We start from the raw sequence: 23569 nt of genomic DNA, 5'->3' as shown, positions 1-23569 counted from the left end.
TAGTGTTTAGGACTCTGCATTTTCATTGCCAGGGGCCTGAGTTCTATCCGCAGTCCGGGAACTAAGATCCCACAAGCCTCCTGACCAAAAACAAAGAAGAAAGAAACAGTTTAGCACAAACTTGCATCACGTGTACAGCATGCCTGCTCAGTCGCATGTGACTCAACCCTATGGACTGTGTCTCCCCAGGCTCCTCTGTCCATGGGATTTTCCAGGCAAGAATACTGGAATGGATTGCCATTTCCTGCTCCAGGGAGCCTTCCCGACCCAGGGTTCATACCCACATCTCTTGCATCTCCCGAATTGGCAGGAAGATTCTCTACCACTGCGTTACCTGGGAAACCCTTATAATGTATGCAGACCCAAATGCAAATACAGAAGACTTCTATGGAAAGAAAATAGCCTGTAGCCCAGGAATATGCTTGAATATTCCTTTGAACATTTACCTGATGAAACAGAATCTGCAAGATTGATTTATTCATTTTATGACTCTGAGGATGACATGTCCAGAACAGCCAGTAGATAACAGTTGAATAAGACTAACTCTGAGAAATAAGTCAAAATTTTTGAAAGTGAAAAACAGGACTGAGACTAAGGGGAGGGCAAGCAGTCACCAAGGGCACAAAATAGTGGGGGTGCCCCCTCTCAGGGGCGTGCCCAGTGCAGGGCTGGCCGCTGAGAGCTTGCCTCACCCTTGTCAGGACCCTGTGAAAATGATCTAGCATGAGTCATTGATTCAATTAGCCAAGTTTTCTCAGTTTAAATAAGTGATTCATAAAGAGACCAAATGAACATTTAAAGTGTTTCGTATTCTTTTTTGCATTGGACAGGTCTTTCTTTAGTTTTATAAGTAATGTTACTGAGTTCTGGTAAGACTGTGTGTGTATGGTAATAATACGAAATGAGATTCCCACCTCATTTACATAGTTATCAAATATGCATTACATGAAAAAAAGAAAATGAGTGGGCTAGTCCTGGGTTTATAGTGCTAGGATAGGTGCGGCATGGCCACAGGGTTTTTCTTTTCTGTATTGGTCTTAGCTCAAAATGTTAGCTTAAAACCTCGTTCACATTAGTAGTTCAGTTGTGGTTTTAAGAATTTCCAGGAAGGATAAAATCGATAGTGGTCTCTTATTCTATAAATTTTTAGATTTGATACATTCAAAAACCGTTGTGTGTATTTGGAAAGTGTATTGGGTGACTTTTATTCTCATCTTTTCTTTAGAGAAAGTGTATTAACCTAATAAAAAATGTTAACAAAGGATTGTCATTTAGTCACTCAGTTGTGTCTTAACTCTTTGTGACCCCAGGGACTGTAGCCCACTAGGGCTTCTTTGTTCATGGGATTTCCCAGGCAAAAATGCTGGAGTGGGTTGCCATTTCTTCCTTCAGGGGATCTTCCTGACTTGGGGATCAAACCTGTGTCTCCTGCATTGCTGGCAAATTCTTTTCCACTGAGCCACCAGGGAAGCCCTACTGAGCCTGCGCTCTAGAGCCCGTGAACCTCAACTACTGAGCCCATGTGCTGCAACTACAAAAGCCTCTGCACCCTAGAGCCAGTACTCTGCAGTAAGAGAAGCCTGAGCACCACAGGGAAGAATAGCCCCCACTCCCTACAACTGGAGAAAACCCACCCACAGTAGTGATGACCCAGAACAGCCAAAAATCAGTCAATCTTATTAAAAAAAAAAAAAAAGACACACTTTATTGTCATGATCCCTGCCTTTATAGAAGATCAGAGCAAAATCTGGTGCCATTTCCCTTTGTTTTGTGAAGGGACCTACTAAGTGCTTCCATTTATATTACATAATTTAGTGTTTGGTGCTGTCCCCTGAGATAAGTATAATTGTCCCTACTTTTACAGATGAAACTGATGCTGAGTAACTCATGGTTAAGTAACTCAACTATGATTACATACTTACTGTTAAAACTTTTTTTTTTTTCTGAAACAGAAGCTTATGATCCTTCTTAGTCTCATTTAGACAACAATCTCATGATGAATTATTGTTTGCACGAGTTCCAGGAAAATTTTTGCCTCTGTAGATGAAGCTATATCTTTTTTTTTTTCCCAGAAAATGAGAACTGTGTAATTTAACGTGTTTCCTTTTTGTCTTACTTGACAGAAAACTCAGAGCTAAATATCTTATCCAGGTGTTGTAATCTTTTTCTTTTCTTTCACTTTTGATGCTTCAGAGTAGCTTTTTCTTATCTTTTAAGTGAAATGAAATCTTTTTTACCCTTCAGTGCCTCCATTTATACTAAGACCTTTTATGTATAAAAATATAACATATGAATCTTAAATAATTAGGCTTTTTTAAATATAATGGAAAAGACCAACTAACATGATCTCACTTTTAGTTAACAGTATCAAGGCTTCAAATTCAACATTCAGCTTTGAGTATAAGAAATATGATTCCTTAGAGTGACTTTTCTTATTTCATCATATGTTCTTAGAATCTAAGCTTTTAAGAGCAGGAAAAATATCTTTAATCAGCTAAGTATCTAATAAAATACTGAGCATAATTTTAAGAAATGGATGTAAAAGCTCTTTTAAAAATTCTTTTGTAACTGTGTTGGAGCAGTGGTAAGAGCTCCTCTTAGGAAACTTTTCAGTGTTTTATTGAGCAATAGTTGGTGTCATGAGCTTAAACTGGTGATATTGGTGTTCAACAAAAATGAACCAATTTGAAAACTATTTAGAATGCAGAATCCCAGGGCTTGGTGATTGATTGGATTTAGGGAATGATGAGAGAAGGAATGAGAATTGATGCCTGGGTTTTGGCTTGTGTCCTGGGTTTATTACTAACACCCTAGGATGAATAGGTTTGGGAAAGAACTCAAGAAAATATCTAAGTTGATATATTCAGTAGAGAGATTAAAATGTTAGGTTCTGGAGTCCAAGGAAGAGAACTTATCTAGAGCTAGAGATTTGAGAGTCAAAGCATAAAAAAGTCAAAGCATGGTGTATACACAGAAGCAGATAGAATGAACTAGTGAAGGTATATACAGTGAGAATAGAGAGGGGCCTAGGACAGAGTCTTGATGAGTACTAATAGTTTAGGAATAGGCAGAGCAAAAAAAGCTCACATTAGAGTAAGGAGTGATCAGAGAAATGGCAGGCACATCAGGAAGAGTGGATCCCTAAAGCCAGAACCATTCAGTAGGGAGGAGGTTGGCAGCAGTGGCTTCAGCTGCCAAAGGGCCAGGTCAAACAAAGATAAAAAAGAAAGTGTCATTTGGATTTTTAAAAATGCTGAAACAAAAAAAAAACAGCAGTTTCAATGGTGCTAAAAGGCAGATTGCAGTGAACTGGTAAATGCATAGAAGTTGAAAAATAATAATAGAAAAAATAGACAACCCTCTGAATAAGGATTGTGGCCATGAAATTAAAAGATGCTTGCTCTTTGGAAGAAAAGCTGTGACAAACCTAGACAGCCTGTTCAAAAGCAGAGACATCATTTTCCAACAAAGGTCTGTATAGTCAAAGCTGTGGTTTTTCCAGTAATCATGTACAGATACGAGAGTTGGACCATAAAGAAGGCCAAGTGCTGAAGAATTGATGCTTTCAAATTGTGCTACTGGAAAAGACTCTTGTCAGTCCGTTCAACTACTGGAGCAATTTGGCCACATGATGCAGAGAGCCAACTCATTGGAAAAGACCCCAGTGCTGGGAAAGATTGAAGTCAAAAGGACAGTTCAGTTCAGTCACTCAGTCGTGTCCGACTCTTTGCAACCCCATGAATCACAGCACACCAGGCCTCCCTGTCCATCACCAACTCCGGGAGTTCATTCAAACTCATGTCCATCGAGTCGGTGATGCCATCCAGCCATCTCATTCTCTGTCATCCCCTTCTCCTCCCACCCCCAATCCCTCTTAGCATCAGACTCTTTTCCAGTGAGTCAACTCGTTGCATGAGGTGGCCAAAGTATTGGAGTTTCAGCTTTAGCATCAGTCCTTCCAGTGAGCACCCAGGATTGATCTCCTTTAGAATGGACTGGTTGGATCTCCTTGCAGTCCAAGGGACTCTCAAGAGTCTTCTCCAGCAGCACAGTTCAAAATGACAAGGAGGTGGCAAAGGATGAGATGGTTAGATAGCATCACCAACTCAATGAACATGAATTTGAGCAAATTCCAGGAGCTAGAGCAAACTCAAGGATCCTGGCATGCTGCAGTCTATGGAGCTGCAAAGAGTTAGACACGATTTAATGACAACAGCAACTGTTTAAGAGAATATAAGGTGATCAGGGAGGGAGTGTGAGATAAAGGGCTTTCAGCCTAAGTTGTGATAGGAAGGAGCCAGACAGAGGGAGACACTGAAAGTTCAAAAGGGATGATCAATTGAGCAAAAGTGCTGGGAAAGGAAGAGATCCAGGATGAAATGATGGGATTTAACTTTAGATAGGAGGGGGCACCTTTTCCATCTTGAAGAGGAGAAATAAAAATTATGTTGAAAGTAACTTAGGTTTAGTGGCAAGAATTTAGGAAGTTCCCATCTAATGGCTGTTTTCTAATGGCAAGACGGGTGATAGGATCAGAATTTGGTTTTTTATTTTATTTATTTTTGACGGTGCTGGGTCTTCTTTGCTGCATGCAGACTTTCTCTAGTTGCAGTGAGCAGGGGGGCTTTTCTTCATTGTGGTATGCGGGCTTCTCATTGTGGTGGCACAGGCTCTGGGTAAACGGGCTTCAGTAGTTGCAGGCTCACTAATTGTGGCACACAAGCTTTAGTTGTTCCACGGTATGTGAAATCTTCCCAGGCCAGGGGTCAGAACTGTGTCCCCTGCATTAGCAGGCAGATTCCTATCTACTGTACCACCAGGGAAGTCCCTGTTGATTTTTTTTTAGCCATACCGAGCAACGGTATGTGGGATCTTAGTTCCCCAAACAGGGATCGAACCCTTTCCCCCTGTAGTACAAGCATGGAGTCTTAATCACCAGACCACCATGGAAGTCCCAGGATCAGAATTTTGAGAAAAATACAAGTTTGAAATAGCTGTATAATAAATGAGTGATGTGTATTACAGACATAACAAATAATTGCCAAGGTAAGATGTCATATGTTCATTGTAGTACCATTCTGTGTAATTTTCCTCTAGCAGCTTACACTCAGCATGCTAGGTGCAGACATGGAGAACGTAGGCAGTTGGTCTGATCCAGAATTACAAATGTATATGTTCAGCTGTCATTGTAAGGCTGGAATTGCCTTTATATTCTTTACGTCTCACATATTTTGAAATACTGTGGAAAAATATAGCAATTGAACAGATAAGATAGCTCTGCTACTTAGTAACTATGGATTCTTAAGGCAATAACTTAACCCCTCTAAACTCAGGATTGTATGAGAATTAAACAATGTAGTACTTTTCTGACATATGACAATAAGTCAATAAATTAGGTCCCTTCCCTCTTTTCCTTCCTTTTCAAGAATCAATTCAAATGTTATCTATTCTTTGAAGCCCTTCATAACGCAGTAAAGAAAAACTTAAGTTTTTTTAAATCTCTTTCCCACAATTCTAAAAATATTTGTATTAATATTCCTACCACTATATATCATAATTATGCATGTGTCTTGCCAATGAAGTGCCTAGTTTTTCTTTGTGTATTAGCCTTTACCACAGTGTTTAGCACATAAGTATTCAGTTGGGCTTCCCAGATTCAGTGGCTCAGTGATAAAGAATCTTCCTGCCAATGCAGAAGATACAGGTTCAATCCCTGGGTGGAGAAGATCACCTGGAGGAGGAAATGGCAACCCACCCCAGTACTCTTGCCTGGAGAATTCCATGGACAGGGGAGCCCGGTGGGCTGTAGCGCATGGGGTTGCAAAGAGTCAGGCACGACTGTGCAACTGAGCACACACACACACACATATGCAGGTATTCAGTTAAATGCTTGTTAAACTGTGATCTTTTTCAGTCTTCAATAATAATTTCTCTGAGTGAGTGTGAGTGAAAGTCGCTCAGTCATGTCCGACTCTTTGCGACCCCATGAACTATAGTCCATGGAATTCTCCAGGCCAGAATACTGGAGTGGGTAGCCTTTCCCTTCTCCAGGAATAATTTCACCAGAAGCTGTCAAATAGAGGGCTTTAGAAACCAACCTTTAATATATTCACATTCTCCCCCCTCAAACATATATATTTGTGGAATATAATACATCTGTTTCTAAAACCTGAACTTCGGACTTCCCTGGCAGCCCAGTGGTCAGGAATATGGCTGTCAGGACAGAGGATGTGGCTTCAATGCGTGGTGTGTTAAGATTCCATATACCCTTGGAATCTTGCACCACAACTGCTGAGCCCAAACGCCTTAGAGCTTATGCTGCACAACACGAGAAGCCCATGCACCACCACTGGAGAGTAGCCCCCATAAGCTACAACTAGAGAAAGCCCACCAACACCAGTGAAGACCAAGCACAGCCAAAAATAAAATTAAATTTAAAAAAATAATAAAACAAGCTTCTTCTACCCTTTCACCCAGTGCTTCTGTCAATAATCTCTCTCAAGGTCCACAAGCATTTCAGTTAGTATTTAACCAGAACTTAACTAACCACTTCTTAGTAAGTGCCTAGAATGTGCAAGGCCTCACACTTGCCTGAATGTTGGCCTAACTCCCACGGTTCCAGATAACTTGCCTCTTACTGCGGTGTGTGTCACTTAAAAAAAAAAAAAAACCCTGCAGTTAGCCAGGTTTCTGCAAAATGAAGTCACAGTATAATTATCATTCTTTTATGGTATGTTTATGTTCCAGGACTAACTCCTATGTTCTTTGTGATTTCTCGGAAAGTTTCAGGGACGTTTCGGCATCACAAATGCCCCTGAGGCAATCCACTTCATAAAGGGCTCAAACAAATTACATATTTCTATATGTGTGTCATTCTTTTTGGTTCATACTTAACTATTTTGAAATTTCCTTAAGAATACCTTTTTACATGTTTTTCTTAGACACCTATGTAGTTAAATTTTACAGTCAGAACAGTCATCATGACTTAAAAAAAATACTGTGTGGGTAAGTTAATTTTTCTCTAAATGAAGATGTAATTATTTCTCAGATTGATACATTTCTCATTGTAGTCTGCTCTTCAAGTTCAAATTTGTTTTTGATTTCCTAGATGTAAAAGAGTGTTTTAAAGGTAATTATTATAGTGGAATGCTATAGCATATATAGTATAACTCATATTTTCCCCATAAAACTTGAGAATGCTTATTTTTTCCACATAAGGGTATGTGAATTTAGGTCCGAGGAAATTCAGAGAGTAAAGTATTGCAAAAAATACTCATTGCAACTGTTGGATTTAAATATACTTGAAGTATGACAAAACTAAACCTACTATGTAAAAGTGATAATATAACTTCTTACTACCAAAATATTTTAATTGTTTTCAGCCCAATTATGTTATAACTAAAATATCCAAAGAGCCCTGTGATGGCCTTATACCCACTTGACAGAAGAAGCAACTGAATGTTTCCTCAATTTTCAGTTGCCTAAAGACTCACATTTTTTGTTTTAGATTATACTCTGTAGACCTCTCTGTTTATGTGGATTTGCACTAAACTTAACAGAACTAGGTCAGATTATTTTGAGTTTCATCAGTACCTTGGCTTCTTTTTTAATCTTTTCATCATCAGGTTTTAAGTTACAAATACTCCTGTTGTGTCCTGCAGGTAAAATGCTGTCTTGGGTGAAATATTTTATCATATCGTAGAAACACCTTATTTGTGTACATATGCCCATTTAACATTTTTTGCATCACACTTCCACATCTATTGTGCATCACATAGATCTTTCATTTTCTAGTTTTAGGTTTTTTTTTTTTTTTTAAAGAATGAAATGTGTATTTTTCCCACTACATTTTAGAAGTTTGGTGTGTTTCCTCTTAAATAGTAAGTACACTTCTCTGACCTTTTTTTTTTATCAGTAAGGAACAAGTAAATGACCTCTTGCTATCATTTCTAACCCTGTGTTTTTATGACTCTTAGGCTAGCAGCCGTTTATAACAAACTAAACAATTCTCGGCTATAAGGACACCCACAAGACAAACTGCAAAGCTATTAAAATAAGTCTCTGGAAATATGTGTTTGCCAGGAGAGAATATTAACAGTGAAATGAGATGATATGGTCTTCTTTGGCAGTATTTTAATTTAAACTTAGGACATCTATATCCTGTTTCAAGTTGCTGACACTGAGGGAAGACTGGGAATATAACTTGGAGAAGTTCGGGCATTAGAGTGAGTCACACTCCAGACACCAAAGAGTCTCAGAGAGCCTGGAGTCTGAAATTAATGATGGAAATCAACAAGAATTTGCATCAAAACCTACCAGATTATACTGAAATAATAAAAGCCAGAAAACAGACAACAGCTAGATGAATACTGGTACAGAAGGAAAATCCAGGTACAAGATGACCTGTATACCAGAGGCAAGGCCGTTAGAGGTCCAAGGTGAAATTCAGTAATCCGATGAATGAAGGGATCTGCACAAACCAATCAGAACAGAATCGAGGTGCCCACACTTCTGTTTGCAGTCCTCAGTGGCAGTGGCCTACTTCAGTGTGTAATAATGCTAGCTTCCTCTACCTGCCTCACTGTTGAGGATGACCTTAAGATTATATCCAAGTTCAGGAAAGAATGTTCTTAGTGATTAGTAATGTCCCCGAGGCTATGACAGCACAATTGTGTCTCATTTACCAAATCTTTGAGCTCTCACTAAGCTTTCCATGGTAGACAGGGTATGACTCCAAAAATATTTATCATCTGAAATGCATTAGAATAAGGAGTAGATAAGCCTTATTCTTCTCTGCTCTGGCCAGGACTTCATTCTGTTCTAGACTCAAAACTTTGAATACTTACTAGGAGGTAATCAGAGGAAAATAATCAAGATGATAAAAGAATTCCATTCAGCCAAGAGAGATTAATGGATTTGGGGGTGTTTAGAGAAGAAAGCTGAAGCTTCAATACTTTGGCCACCTGATGTGAAGAGCCACCTCATTGGAAAAGACCCTGATGCTGGGAAAGTTTGAGGGCAGGAAAAGGGGATGACAGATGGGCAGATGGACAGGTGGTTGGATGGGCATCATTGAATCAATGGATATGAGTTTGAGCAAACTCCGGGAGATAGTGAAGGACAGGGAAGCCTGGCATGCTACAGTCCATGGGATCACAAAAAGTCCGTCATTACTGAACAACTAAACAACAACAGGGTAGAAAAGATTTAGAGAGATCCAAGAAATTCGAAATAGGCATGTGAAAGAAGCAGAAATAGACTTGAGATACATCTCCCCAAAGGCTGGAATTAAAACCTAAGGGTAGACATTATATGGAGGCATGTTTGGTTTGCTTTGTGTGGTTGTTATTGTTGCTTTGCTTTGTTCTGTGTAGAGGTTAAATAATTTGAAGGTCCCTTCCAAACCTGGAATTGTGACTGTCAAAGGCCTTCATAGAGAGCATCTGCATTATTGTGTAAATAATGAATTCATTTGAATTCTAATTTGAATTGCTTTGAATTCATTTGAATCCTGATTTCATTTCTTAATAGCTAGTGAATTTGGCTGTATTTCTTAAAATCTTCTAAACCTCAGTTTGTCTTGAGAATTGAAGTAATATATACCTCTTGGTATTTAACAGAGGATTAAAATTTTTTTCTTTCCAATTTATTTCCTGTGTGCTGGCTCTTAGTTGCAGCACATGGGTTCTTTGTTCTTTGTTTGGTATGCAGGATCTTTACTGGCAGCAGTGAACTTTAGTTGAAGCATGTGGGATCCATTTCCCTGACCAGGGATCGAACCTAGGCCCCCTGAATTGGGAACACAGAGTCTTAGCCACTGGACTACCAGAGAAATCCTGAAGATTAAATTTTTGTGTAAAATACATAGTGCAAAGCCTGGAACATAGTAAATACTACATGAATATTATTTTGCCAGACAAAAATCTGTTTAGTCTATTGTTTAGAGTGTAGTGGCATTGGCATTCAGGGTATATTTTACCTCCTTCAAAAATTATATGTTGAGTGAATTGAGATAGCAGCATTGATATATATGCAATGTGTAAAATATCCTGTGTAAAATGGATAGCTTGTGGGAAGCTGCTGTGTAATACAGGGAGCTCAGCTCCGTGCTCTGTGAAGACTTAGAGGAGTAGGGTGGGGGGCAGGGTGGGAGGGAGGCTCATGAGGGAGGGGATATATATGTATACTTACATACACACTGATTGTTATACAGCAGAAGCTAACAACATTGTAAAACAATTATACTCCAATAATAATAAACTTTTTAAATCATACATTGAGAAGTGCTAAAAATTTGCTTTGATAATGATTTTAAATTGTCTTTGGGCACTTAGAGCATCAATAGGAAACTTTGAAATAATTTTGCATTTTCTTTTAAACTATTTTGTTAGATGTGATAATGATATTTTGGGTTGTTGTTGTTGTTGTTTAATCCTTATCTTTTAAAAATCTCTACTGAAATATTTACAAGTGAAATGATCGGAGGTCTGAAATGTGCTTTCAAATATTTCAAAATAACTGGAAAGGAAGTAGATAAAAACAATGTTGACAGAACATTATGGCAGGTCCTCAGATGATTAAACATGAAGTTACCATATGGCCCAGCAATTCCACAACTAGTTTTATACTTGATCAATGAAAACATGTCTACACAGAAACTTGTACATGAATGTTAGATGTTAACAGCATTATTCACAGCAACCAAAATGTGTAAACAACCCAAATGTCCACCAGCTGATGAATGGATTAAACAAAATGTAGGATAGCTATACAATGAAATATTCTTTCTGAAAGTATATTACTCAGTCATAAAAAGAAATGAATTACTAGTAGATATATAACATCATGCACCTTGAAAACACCATGCAAAGTGAAAGAAGCTGGTCACAGTGGACACACATGTTCCATTCATTTGAAATGCCTTGAACAAAGAAATCCACAGAAACAGAAAGTCGATTAGTGGTTGCTTGTGACTGGCAAATTGAAGGCAGGATGAGATAGTGGAGTGATTCCTAAAAGACTCAGGGTTTCCCTCTGAGGTGATAGAAAAAATTTTTTTCATTTTATACTTTAAATGGATGACTGTATTGGCAAGTGAATTATATCTTATTAAAGCTGTTTTTAAGAAAAAACAATTTTTTGGCAAAATGTTGATAATGGTTAAAGTCTAGCAGTAGAAAATGGGGACTAAAAGTTTCCATAATAAAATGTTGTTTAAATGCTCTTTCAGATGTAGTTTAAACCTCCAATATAGGTATGTGCTTGGTTTAGAACAGTTCAGTTCAGTTCAGTTGCTCAGTCTTGTCCGTCTCTTTGTGACCCCATGGACTGCAGCACGACAGGCCTCCCTGTCCATCATCAACTCCCAGAGTTTACTCAAACTCATGTCCATTGAGTCGGTGATGCCATCCAACCATCTCATCCTCTGTTATCCCCTTCTCCTCCTGCCCTCAATCTTTCCCAGCATCAGGGTCTTTTCAAATGAGTCAGCTCTTCACATCAGGTTGCCAAAGTATTGGAGTTTCAGCTTCAGCATCAGTCCTTCAAGTGAATATTCAGGACTGATTTCCTTTAGGATGGACTGGATATCCTTTCTGTCCAAGGGACTCTCAAGAGTCTTCTCCAACACCACAGTTCAAAAGCATCAATTCTTCATCACTCAGCTTTCTTTATAGTCCAGCTGTCACATCCATAACATGACTACTGGAAAAACCATAGCCTTGACTCGACGGATCTTTCTTGGCAAAGTAATGTCTCTGCTTTTCAATATGCTGTATAGGTTGGTCATAACTTGTCTTCCAAGGAGCAAGCGTCTTTTAATTTCATGGCTGTGGTCACCATCTGCAGTGATTTTGGAGCCCAAAAAAATAAAGTTTCTCACTGTTTCCACTGTTTCCCCATCTATTTGCCATGAAGTGATGGGACCAGATCCCATTATCTTAGTCTTCTGAATATTGAGTTTTAAGCCAACCTTTTCACTCTCCTCTTTTCATCAAGAGGCTCTTTAGTTCTTCACTTTCTGCCTAAGGGTGGTGTCATCTGCATATCTGAGGTTATTGGTATTTCTCCCAGCAGTCTTGATTCCAGCTTGTGCTTCCTCCAACCAGTGTTTGTCATGATGTACTGTGCGTACAAGGTAAATAAGCAGGTGACAATATACAGCCTTGACATATTCCTTTCCTGATTTGGAACCAGTCTGTTGTTCCATGTCCAATTTTAGCTTACTTCCTGACCTTCATACAGGTTTCTCAAGAGGCAGGTCAGGTGGTCTGGTATTCCCATCTCTTTCAGAATTTTCCACCTTTTATTGTGATCCACACAATCAAAGCTTTGGAATAGTCAATAAAGCAGAAATAAATGTTTTTCTGAAACTCTCTTGCTTTTTCGATGATCCAGTGGATATTGGCAATTTGATCTCAAACCAGCTTGAGCATCTGGAAGTTCACGGTTCACATACTGTTGAAGCCTGGGTTGGAGAACTTTGAGCATGACTTTACTAGTGTGTGAGATGAGTGCAATTGTGCGGTAGTTTGAGCATTCTTTGGCATTCCCTTTCTTTGGGATTGGAATGAAAACTGACCAGACCTGTGGCCACAGTTTTCCAAATGTGCTGGCATATTGAGTGCAGCACTTTCACAGCATCAACTTTTAGGATTTAAAATAGCTCAACTGGAATTCCATCACCTCCACTGGTTTTGTTCATAGTGATGCTTCCTAAGGCACACTTGACTTCGCATTCCAGGTTTTCTGACTCTAGGTGAGTGATCATACCATCGTGATTATCTGGGTCATGAAGATCTTTTTTGTATAGTTCTTCTGTGTAGTCTTGCCAACTCTTCTTAATATCTTCTGCTTCTGTTAAGTCCATACCATTTCTGTCCTTTTTTATGCCCATCTTTGCATGAAATGTTGCCTTGGTATCTCTAATTTTCTTGAAGAGATCTCTAGTCTTTCCCATTGTATTGTTTTCCTCTATTTCTTTGCACTAATCACTGAGGCTTTCTTATCTCTCCTTGCTATTCTTTGGAACTCTGTATTAAAATGGATATATCTTTCCTTTTCTCCTTTGCTTTTCACTTCTCTTCTTTTCACAGCTATTTGTCAGACCTCTCAGACAGTCATTTTGCCTTTTTGCATTTCTTTTTCTTGGGGATGGTCTTGATCCCTATCTCCTTGTACGGTGTCACAAACCTCTGTCCATAGTTCATCAGGAACTCTGTCTGTCAGATCTAATCCCTTGAATCTTTTTCTCACTTCCACTGTATAATCATAAGGGATTTGATTGAGGTCATATCTGACATGGTCTAGTGGTTTTTCCTACTTTCTTCAATTTAAATCTGAATTTGGCAATAAGGAGTTCATGATCTGAGCCACAGTCAGCTCCCGGTCTTGTTTTTGCTGACTCTATATAGCTTCTCCATCTTTGGCTACAAAGAGTATAATCAGTCTGATTTTGGTATTGACCATCTGGTGATGTCCATGTGTAGAGTCTTCTCTTGTGTTATTGTTAGAGGGTGTTTGCTATGACCGGTGCGCTCTCTTGGCAAAACTCTGTTAGCCTTTGCCCTGCTTCATTCTGTACTCCAAGGCCAAATTTGCATGTTACTCCAGGTGTTTCTTGACTTCCTACTTTTGCATTTCAGTCCCCTTTAATGAGAAGACATCTTTGGGGGGCATTAGTTCTAAAAGGTCTTGTAGGTCTTCATAGAACCACTCAGCTTCAGCTTCTTCAGCATTACTGGTTGGAGCATAGACTTGGATTACCATGAAATTGAATGGCTTGCCTTGGAAACAAACAGAGATCATTCTGTCAATTTTGAGATTGCATCCATGTACTGCATTTCATACTCTTTTGTTTTGGTTTAAAACCAGATTGGTTTTTACCTCGGGTTAGCTCAGGTAAGAAGGATGCCCAGAATGCTGACTTGACTGCCAGATACATTGTTATTCCTCCAAAGAGCACTTCAGTGGAACTTCCAGTGGAGCACATGTTTGCATTATACTTCTTAGAGCTATTTTCATCAAGAAATGCCGTCTATGTGTCCCCTTGCCAACATCTTTGCAGAGTTTACAACTTTCAGCCATTTATTGGCATCAGCCGTGCAGTACTCTTAAGCAGCTGCTCTGCAGTGGAGCTCTTTTAATATGTCACCCTCTGTGCAAATAGTTTATACTAAATGACCAAGATATGTGCATTCACATTCAAGAGAGTAGTTTATCTCTTTTATAGAGAGTGTTTGTACAGTCATCATCTTCAACATCATCATCATCTGGAAGCTTCATAAGAATGTCCTTACTCTTCCACTTTGAGGAGTATAGTACTGCAATGTGGTTTTTATTGTTTTGTTTTATTTTTATTTTATCTTAAGTTACAATCATATAATCAGATGCAGTTCTACATTTGTTCATTTTAATGAATGGTTCCTTCATTCCTGAAGTTATGGTAATTTTCTTATGTATTTGATATACTAGAATTATAAGATATGTCCTATTAGCTTTTTGTAGATCACTAGAAAACGTATCAGAACTAATTAATATTATTATCAATCAGACTGTTATAGAAGAATGTTTAAAGGTCTCAAACAAATGGTATAAGGAAAAGAGACTTGAGGCATGGTACTTTTGGTGTACTTGAATTTTATAATGAATGAGTAATGATTCTATGATTTTTACAAAGCAGAAATTAAAAGAAATATTTTGACAAATGACTTTCTAAATTAATGGAGCATTTGCTAGGAATTGACTAGGACTGCCAAAAAGAAGGGTCCCTAAATAAGATATTCCACATTTTATAATTTTGGATAAGAGAGCCTACTTTCCATCTGAGGACCCTAGAGTGAAACCTACTTGACAGATTTTCTTGTCCACATATCCAGCTATCTCATTCCGATGAATGACCCATAGCAGCAAAAAGAAAACATTTAGTCTGTTTCTTCATTCATAAATTGGGACACATAACCAAAGACTGTCAGAAACTGGAAGAAAATTAATAGCACAAGAGGAAAAAAAATCACAATAAACAGAGGGACTGACTCTTCTCCAGAGAAAACAAAAAAAATTTTGTGACAGAAAAGAACTTGCAAGGTTTTGTAATTAGTTTCTTCAAAAAGATTTGAGAAATTAGTATTTACAGAAAATAAGCAGTGTATGGAAAAAGTTTCTGGTGTTTTCAAAAATTGCTGAAATCAAATCATGAAGTTACTATAAGTAAGTTAAAATGCCAGTAGAAGGATTTCAGGAAAAGTGAACAAACTCTCCTAAAACTTTGAAAAAGGTAAAAAGACAGAAATTTGCAAGGAAAAGGTAAACAATATTGACAGTTCCGAGAGAAAGAAAATACAAAGAAATCAGCATTAGCTTGGCATTATAGTTCCCAGAAATTTGACTACCCCCTCTTGAAATTACTAGATTGTTTGCCATCAAATGACAGAAAGAGACGAGAAATAATGAAACATGCCAAGATGTACAATAAAAGGAAATTTCAGAGTAACAACTTTGCGTCAGTCTTAAAATCAATCAGTACAAAACTGATCCCAGCAAACAGTATGATTAAGAAGCTAGATAATCTTAGGTAATGTGGAAAAAAAGGCATTTCCATCAATGAGGAGAAAAAAGGCAGAAACTCTTTAAAAAGAAGGCAAAAGATCTCTGTAAGAAAGTCAAGGTTGCTATATTTAAAATGGGTAACCAACAAAGACCTACTCTATAGCACATGGAACTCTGCTCAGTGTTGAGTGGCAGCCTGGATGGGAGGTTTGTTCGGGGGGAGACTGGATGCATGTATATGTTTGGCTGAGTCCCTTCGCTGTTCACCACTGTTTGTTAATCATCTGTGTGTGTGTGCTAAGTCGCCTCAGTCATGTCGGACTCTTTGCGACCCTGTGGGCTGCAGCCTGCCAGGCTTCCCTGTCCTTCACTATCTCCCAGAGTTGGCTCAAACTCCTATCCATTGAGTTGGTGATACCCTTAGACTCAGGAAAACTGCCCACCCTCACAATAGAAGAAATGCAAAATAAACATACCCAAACACTTATGAGACTGGCAAAGATCCAAAAAGCTAAGACAAGCATACATTTTATCAGTTTAGAAGCTGAAGCTTATTGAATCAGAGTAGATTTCCTAAGTTTACACAGTTAATAATCGTGTCCGGAATAGGTGAGTCTTTGACTTCTAACCGAATACTGAAATATTTCCACTGCCTGTGCTTGGCTTTCTGTGTGCTCAGTCCCCAGTGGTGTTGCCGATACTATTTGACGTTAAGTGGAATTTTCTTTGTTCAAATTTACCATTGATATAAAAGAGATCATCTGTATGAAAACATATTGAAACTGCATCTTATTTTGGTATCTATTATATTAGGTGTATTATCCTAATAGGAATTTTGCAGGATTCTGTTGCTTTTTCAGTGTTCTTCACTTAGATTTCAGAAGCTGTACTAACATTTAATACTGTCAGATGAACAGCAGTAGCACTGTGACAGCACCCTCTGTCAGGGTCATCCTCGTCTAAAAGTAAAAACCTGTGAATTTCCCTTCTGTCTCCTGACCAGCTTCAGAAGTGATCTGTTACCTGTCACTGTTCCTATATGAGCAGCAGGTGAGGCCAAAGAGAAACAAAAGCATGACTTCCTCTTGGACTCTCAGGAGCCAAAGCCCTCTGCCTGGTACCCCCACATCCCCTTGGTTTTCTCCCTCCTCATCCTTACCATCTCCCCCTTCCCTCCCCTCAGAAGGTATGATTTCCTGGACCTTATTTATCTGTAGAATAGTGTTAGGTTGTATTGGAGGACATTTTTTTCTTAATACTTTATCTTCATGCCAAGGTACAAAAGTTATGACTAGTAAAAAGAGATTCTTTCAGATAAAAAATGTTCCTTTGATAGGTTGAGAGACCATTATCTCCCCTCTCACTTCTACTTACCATTTGGTAACTAGAACAGAAGCTGAAATCTACTGTAACACCGGACATGTTTTACATTAAATCCATGGTTCACACGCCACTATAGGGAAGCATATAAATAAAGTAGCATAGTCTCAAAAACAATGAATCCTCAAAAGGCTCAAATATCAGGGACTTTCCTGATGGTTCAGTGGTTAAGAATCTACCTTGCAGTGCAGGGGACAAGGTGATCAATCCCTGGTCAGGGAACTAAGATCTCACATGCTGCAGAGCAACTAAGACAGAACACAGCCAAATAAATCATTTTTTAAATAGTATATCACACTGGCAGTTTCTGAAGGTAGACACATCCTCATGTGCATTCGCCAGGCCAGCTCCATTCCTGCAGAAAAGAGAGGATTCTGGCATCATTTCTTCTAGCTCCTTTCTTGGCCCTGTGAGTTATTAAGGCTTTGTGGCTTAAATTCAACAGCTCTGTTTTAAAATACCCACTCAAGCTAGATGGTTCTAAATAGAACTAATGACAGCCAGAAAAAAAAAAAAAAAAAGGCCTGTAGGAACTTGCTCTGACACAGAGCTGATGTCTATAAACAGATTAGTAGAAGGAAGCAGAACATTTTCTATCGCTGTAACTTTTGTGTCTTGGCACGAAGATGAAATAAAATCTTAGGAGAAAATTACCTCCAACAAAGCCGACCACTGTTCTACAGAGAATAAGGTAAAGAAGAGTTTAGTCTGCCCTCTCTCCATATACTTGTGTTTGATCAAATCTATTTAGTAATTAAGCATAAATATCCACTAGTTAGTGTGCGGTGCTAAAGGTTTGACTACAACAAAATAGATGTAGAAGAGAGAATGAGGGAATTTTTTGATCTGGGTTTTTCAAGTTCAGCATAACTAATCCTTGGTTCAAACAGTGACTGATAGAGCTAACTCAGGTTTTTATTTGTAGAAGAGGGAGTAATATGTTTTGTTGTGTCTTTACTGAAGTATAGTCGATTTACCATGTTTCAGGTGTAGAGCAGGGTGATTCTGACTCCCTGTGCTATACAGTTGGTCCTGGATGTTGATCTGTTTTATATATAGCAGTCTGTATCTGTTAATCCCAAATTCCTGATTTATCCCTCCCCCCACTTTCCATTTTGGTAACCATAAATTTGTTTTCTGTCTTTTAGTCCGGGAATAACGTGGTTAAAGAAATCCTGAAGCTATATTAAACTTATTGCTTGAACTGCTGATTAATAGACAAGAAAAAAAATTTCACACTTTTTCCCTTGCATCTTCATGCAAGATTTCAAAAAAGTTTGGTAGGATAGTTTAAGAGGTAGAAGAGAAAAAGTTAAGTGCCTAAATAATCTGTTTATCAAGTATGTGTAGAAAAGCTACTGGGGGACGAAGCTATGCCCATGACTCCCAAATTTGTTAAAATCACCTGGGGATCTTTAAAATTTCAGAGCCAAGGCTACACCCCGTTTCAATTATCTCTCAATCTCTGAGGGTGGAACACAGGCATCAGGTTTTTTTTTAAGCTCCACAGGTGATTCCAATGTGCCGAAAAATTTGGGAAACACTAGACTATGGAATAATTTTTTTTTGAAGTACAATTGATTTATAATACCATGTTTGTTTCAGGTATACAGCAAAGTGATTCAGTTATACATGTATATTTTTTCAGATTATTTTCCATCATAGGTTATTATAAGATATTGAATATAGTTCTCTGATATACAGTAAATCCTTGTTGCTGATCTCCTTTATGTATAATGGGATAATACTATTGTATGTCTTTTAACCCCACACTCCTATTTATCCTATTTCTCCTTCCCCGTCTTTCCCCTTTGGATTGATATATTTATCTTTTAACAGTATTAAAAACTATGAGATTTTTATGCATCATTATTGAACATTAATATGTCGTTATTTTCACAACTTTCCTCATTTATGTAATGTAATTGTTTCAACTGTTTTTTCTACTTCAAGAATAAAAATAAATGTTTTAACATCAACATCATGAGTTCTGCTTGCTAAAATCATACTTGCCTTCCTCTTCTATTTTCATATATCAACAGGAATTGGCAGCAATGAAACAGATTATCACTCACATGCGTAGTAAGCGTTCCGAGGACAACTTACTTTTCACTAAAATGAAATCCAAAAATGTGACAGAAAATCAGAAATCAAAGACTTTGAATGCACCTAAAGAACCTGAAGACAATGTATTTATACCCAAACCAACACTGTTTGTAAGTACAACAAAAATTAATTTAGAATGTTAGTCTTTAGTTTTCACTAAATATATTTGACTTAAATATCCTTCCTCTCACTCATATTGGTTTCAGACTAACTATAATCATTTTACGAAAGGGCCTTGAAAGATCTGTATTAGTCCCTTTTCTAGTTAGCATATTGAACTTGCCCAGTAATTAGCATTAACATAGCATCTTCCATTCTCCAGGGACAAATTTTAAACGAATCAGAAACTCTTGATTTGACTGGTTTACAGCACGATCTCTCAGTTTTCATTAGTATGTAAATGAGATCATACCTCTTTTGAAAGATTTTCTCTTGTATATAAAAGAAAGTTTATTACAGAAAAAAGAGAAAATGCAGATAAGCAAAAAGTTTGTTTGGGGGTTTTTTGTTTGTTTTTTGTTGTTTTGGCCATGCCTCACGGCTTACAGGATCTTAGTTCCCTGACCAGGGATTGAATTCCAGCCCTCAATAGTGAAAGTGTTGAGTCCTAACCACTGGACAGCCAGGGAAATCCCTGTTTGCATCATTTATAAATTTACATAAGAATAAAAGGGATATAAAATATCACCTATCCCCTCTTATTTGTAAAATAATATATTTTGCTGTAAGGAGTTTTCGTGTAAAGTATAAAACCAATCGTATTAACATAAACAAAAAAACTGAAATGCATTATTAGGTAAAAATGTATGTGCACAGAAAGTAGTCAAAAAAACAAGAAATTAGAAATATTTGGATTAAAAGTAGAGAAAATAAATTATGAAATACTGAAAATGATGTTTTAATAATAATGAGAATTTAACAGAATCAAACTAGGAGTAACTTTATTAAATAGTTCACTTTACTTCAACACGGTTACCCCTCCATGCCTTAATTTCTCAGAAGAGGCATGATTTTTTACCATCTGAGCATAGAGACTCAAAGCCAGAAAGATTTTCTGTATGATATTCTGAGTCAGTGAGTCCCCAGAATCTTAAACTTTTTTCAACTCCCTAGATGATTATAATAATCGGTCAAGGATGGGAACTTCTGATCTAAGCTGTTTCATTATACATTCAGAACATGCTACTCAAGATCAATGAGATGTGAGAGATTGCTTGGTGATTACATAGTTCAACCTCCTTTTTCAAAAAAATGACAGAGTTACAATCTAAACGAAATAAGGGATAATTATCATAAGGGTCTATGTGGCAATAGACTGAGCTAACAGAGTGGAGAAAACAGGATCTCTCGGTTGGCCAGCCTGGGCACAAGGCAGCTCTGTGGATTTCCACGGCTGAGTCCGTGAGTCTTCTCCTCTAGTGGCGCTTGGGCTCCTTGGTGTTTCTCTCCTGCTGTCTGCTCACTCATGGTTTCCACCTCCTTATCCACTTGCTCACAGTTCCTTGTCTTGAGACGTGTTTCTCTGCATCCTTTCCCTAATCTGCTGTCTTCTAACTAGTTCTGTCTTTTCCAAAAGCAAGAATTGAATCGGCACAGTTCCTCGTTATTGGGAGATGGATACCTCTTGTGGCAAGACGTGTTAAGGTTATTAGCCAGCTACTGAATGGCTGCCCTGACTAATGACCAGGGATCATCTGGTACCAAAGAAAGCTGCCTAGGGCTGTTCATTCAGAAGGGCTACGGCTAGGCAGGTTCTCCTCAGAAAGTCATCTAAGATTATGGTAGACACTGTGATATGTCTGTTACTATAGTCTAGAAGAAGAGAGCAGACTGAACACAGAGATGCTAATGGGAAATGTAGCGTCGGATGAAAACCACATAGTACAGCCAAATACTTAAGCCTATCACATGCTCTGGTCTGCTTTTCTGACCCTTCTCTGTTTCAAGCAATGAACTACTTTCTGACCCTGACCTCCTACATGTCTGACTTTAGGTGGGTAACCTGATTCCGATATCCTGAAATCCTGTCACCAGTACAAAAGTAACAGATTTCTCCAGGATGTCAAGATAAGGTTTTGCAAGGAGAAGACAGTTAAGAAGATTTGAAATATAGAGTCTTAACTGAGTAGTTTTTATTTCCTCCTTTATGCTTATCTGTATTTTCTTTTTTTCTACAATAATCTTTATCTTATATACTAGAGAAAATGTTTCAAAAGAGGTGTAATCTCAGCTCCATCCTAATGAAACCTGAGAGATTATGCTATAAACCAGTCAAATCAAAACTACATGCTAATAATGTAGAATTTGGAATGGAAACTGACCGGATCCCCTGGGGCAAGTCGCTGAAATGCCCTGAACTGGTTCTTATCTATAAAATGAGGAATGAGATTACATGAAATAAAGCCTGGACTTGTTTTATACTCGCATCTGTGATTATCTTGAAGCATCATAATTTCTGCAATTATTATTTTGAGTATTTTCAATTTTCCATAGCAGTGCTTTTCTTATGTTTTCTCTCATCTTGTTAATAAGGAATTTATGGTGCTAATATTTGAAAGTAAGATCTAATCATTACATAATTTTATGGTTCTATAGCTAAAATGGAACATTTCTAATCTACTTCCAGATCCTTTGGCTGAAATTATTTGCTGTTGCTATTTTTCCCTAATATTAAATTCAATAATGGAGGGATGGATAGGTGCGTGTTTATATATACACTGAAAATATGAAGAAAACACACAAAGCCCCTATTAAATTGGCAGTAGGGTGAAAGTGGATTCCCTGGTAGCTCAAATGGTAAAGAAAAGGTCTCGCATGCAATGCAGGAGACCCAGGTTCAATCCCTAGGTTGGGAAGATCCCCTGGAGGAGGAAATGGCAACCCATTCCAGTATTCTTGCCTGGGAAATCCCATGAACAGAGGAGCCTGGTGGGCTGCAGTCCATGGGGTCACATAGTCAGACATGACTAAGCAACACACTTGCACTTGCAGGGTGAAGGTAGAGCTGAGTTACAGAAGAGAAAGGGGAGGAATAAGAGCTTAAGACATTTTTCTTCACATAAGTTTATACTCATATAAATGTTCTGCAGTGCTCATGTGATAGTTACATATGAAGACAACCCCACAAGGTGTATTTTTTTTTCTTTCTTTGTTTTGGTTGGCTGTGTCAGGTCTTAGTTTCAGCACTCAGGATCTTTCCTGGCAGCAATAGGCTTCTCTCTAGTTGTTCTCGTAGGCTGCAGAGCAGGCGGGCTCTGTAGTTTGCAGCTCTCAGGGTCTCCAGTGAGGTACCCGAGCTCTAGTTGGAGGACATAGGCTTAGTTGCTCTGCTGCACGTGGGATCTTTGTTTCCCCGACCAGCCATGGAACCCACATCCCATGCATTGGAAGGAAGTTCTCAGCCTCTGGAGCACCAGGGAAGTGTCTCCCACAAGTTGTATTCTGTAGGAAAACTCTTGACTGTTGAAATCACACATGTTGGCAGGGTTATTTTTCAGGCATTTTTGATGTACCAACAAAGACTAAATTGAACCATAGAATGCAAGTGCTTTGAGGATAGAAGCTGTGTTCCCATTGCCTTACACAGCACATGATCAAAGCAGATAATAAATATTTAGTAACATAGGACTTAAAAAAAAGAAACAGTTATTTGCTTCCCCAATTTAGTTAGTTATCATCTTAGCTGTTAAAACTCTAAACTCTGGGGAATTTTAAATAAACTACACGGGATCACAAAGAGTCGGACACGACTGAACAACTGAACAACAACAAATAAACTGCAAGGAAAGTGAAAGCAGCAACTTCTAAGACCACGTGCTGCTTCTGCGTCAGGCAACACCACTCTGTCTCTTTCATCCGAAACTCACAGTTTGTCCCCACCGATAATCTGCTTTCTCTTTCAAGGTGGTTTTTAGCTGTCCTAGCCATTTTTACCTATCCCCTTCCTAGAAGACAACAAGAGCTATTTGAATCCTCTTTGTAGCAACTCTCCTCTCCTTTCAGAGCAGCATGGAACTGTCTTTTGTTAGTTTTCTGTTCAGGATTCATATCATTGTCATTATTTTGTCAATACTTTCTTTAAATATATATTAGCAACCCCACTGTTAGTCTTGTCTCCAGGTAGATTGTGGTGGTTTGGTTGCTAAGTCATGTCCAATTCTTTGCAACCCCATGGACTGTAACCCACCAGGCTCTTCTATCCACGGAATTCTCCAGGCAAGAATACTGAAGTAGTAGCCATTTCCTCTCCAGGGGAATCTTCTAGACTGAAGGATTGAATTTATGTCTCCTGCATTGCAGGCAGATTCTTTTACCACTGAGCCCCAGGGATTGTAGGCATTAAAAAAGAAAGAACCTGAATCTCCAAATAGAATAGGGAACATAGTAAGAATTTGCAGCACAAGTACATAATTGAAGGGCCTGAATTACAGGGAGTTCACGGTAGCATCCAGGTCTTCGCTTATACTGGTTACCTCATTGGCTAGTGTATGTTGAATGGGTAAATTACATTTATGTAATTTTTACCAAAATGATTATA

The 23569-nt window shown here is 38.3% G+C and overlaps 1 protein-coding gene across 4 annotated transcripts in view; it reads left to right on the top strand.

The window, feature by feature from the left end:
• The window catches only part of PIBF1 (progesterone immunomodulatory binding factor 1), a 243657-nt gene that overhangs the window by 208669 nt on the left and 11419 nt on the right, over window positions 1-23569 (top strand). For 3 of the 4 annotated variants that reach the window (XM_055426452.2, XM_055426450.2, XM_055426451.2), the window contains one exon: window positions 18969-19142. In XM_055426452.2, coding sequence (XP_055282427.2) covers window positions 18969-19142 — 174 coding nt within the window. Of the gene's footprint in view, window positions 1-18968; window positions 19143-23569 lie in introns of those variants that run through there. The other variant, XR_008685998.2, reaches the window with a different exon arrangement.

This window comes from Moschus berezovskii, chromosome 13, assembly GCF_049115385.1.
Source record: "Moschus berezovskii isolate FMDL1 chromosome 13, NW_MosBer_1.0, whole genome shotgun sequence".
NCBI lineage: Eukaryota > Metazoa > Chordata > Mammalia > Artiodactyla > Moschidae > Moschus > Moschus berezovskii.
This window is presented reverse-complemented; position numbering and strand designations above follow the sequence as displayed.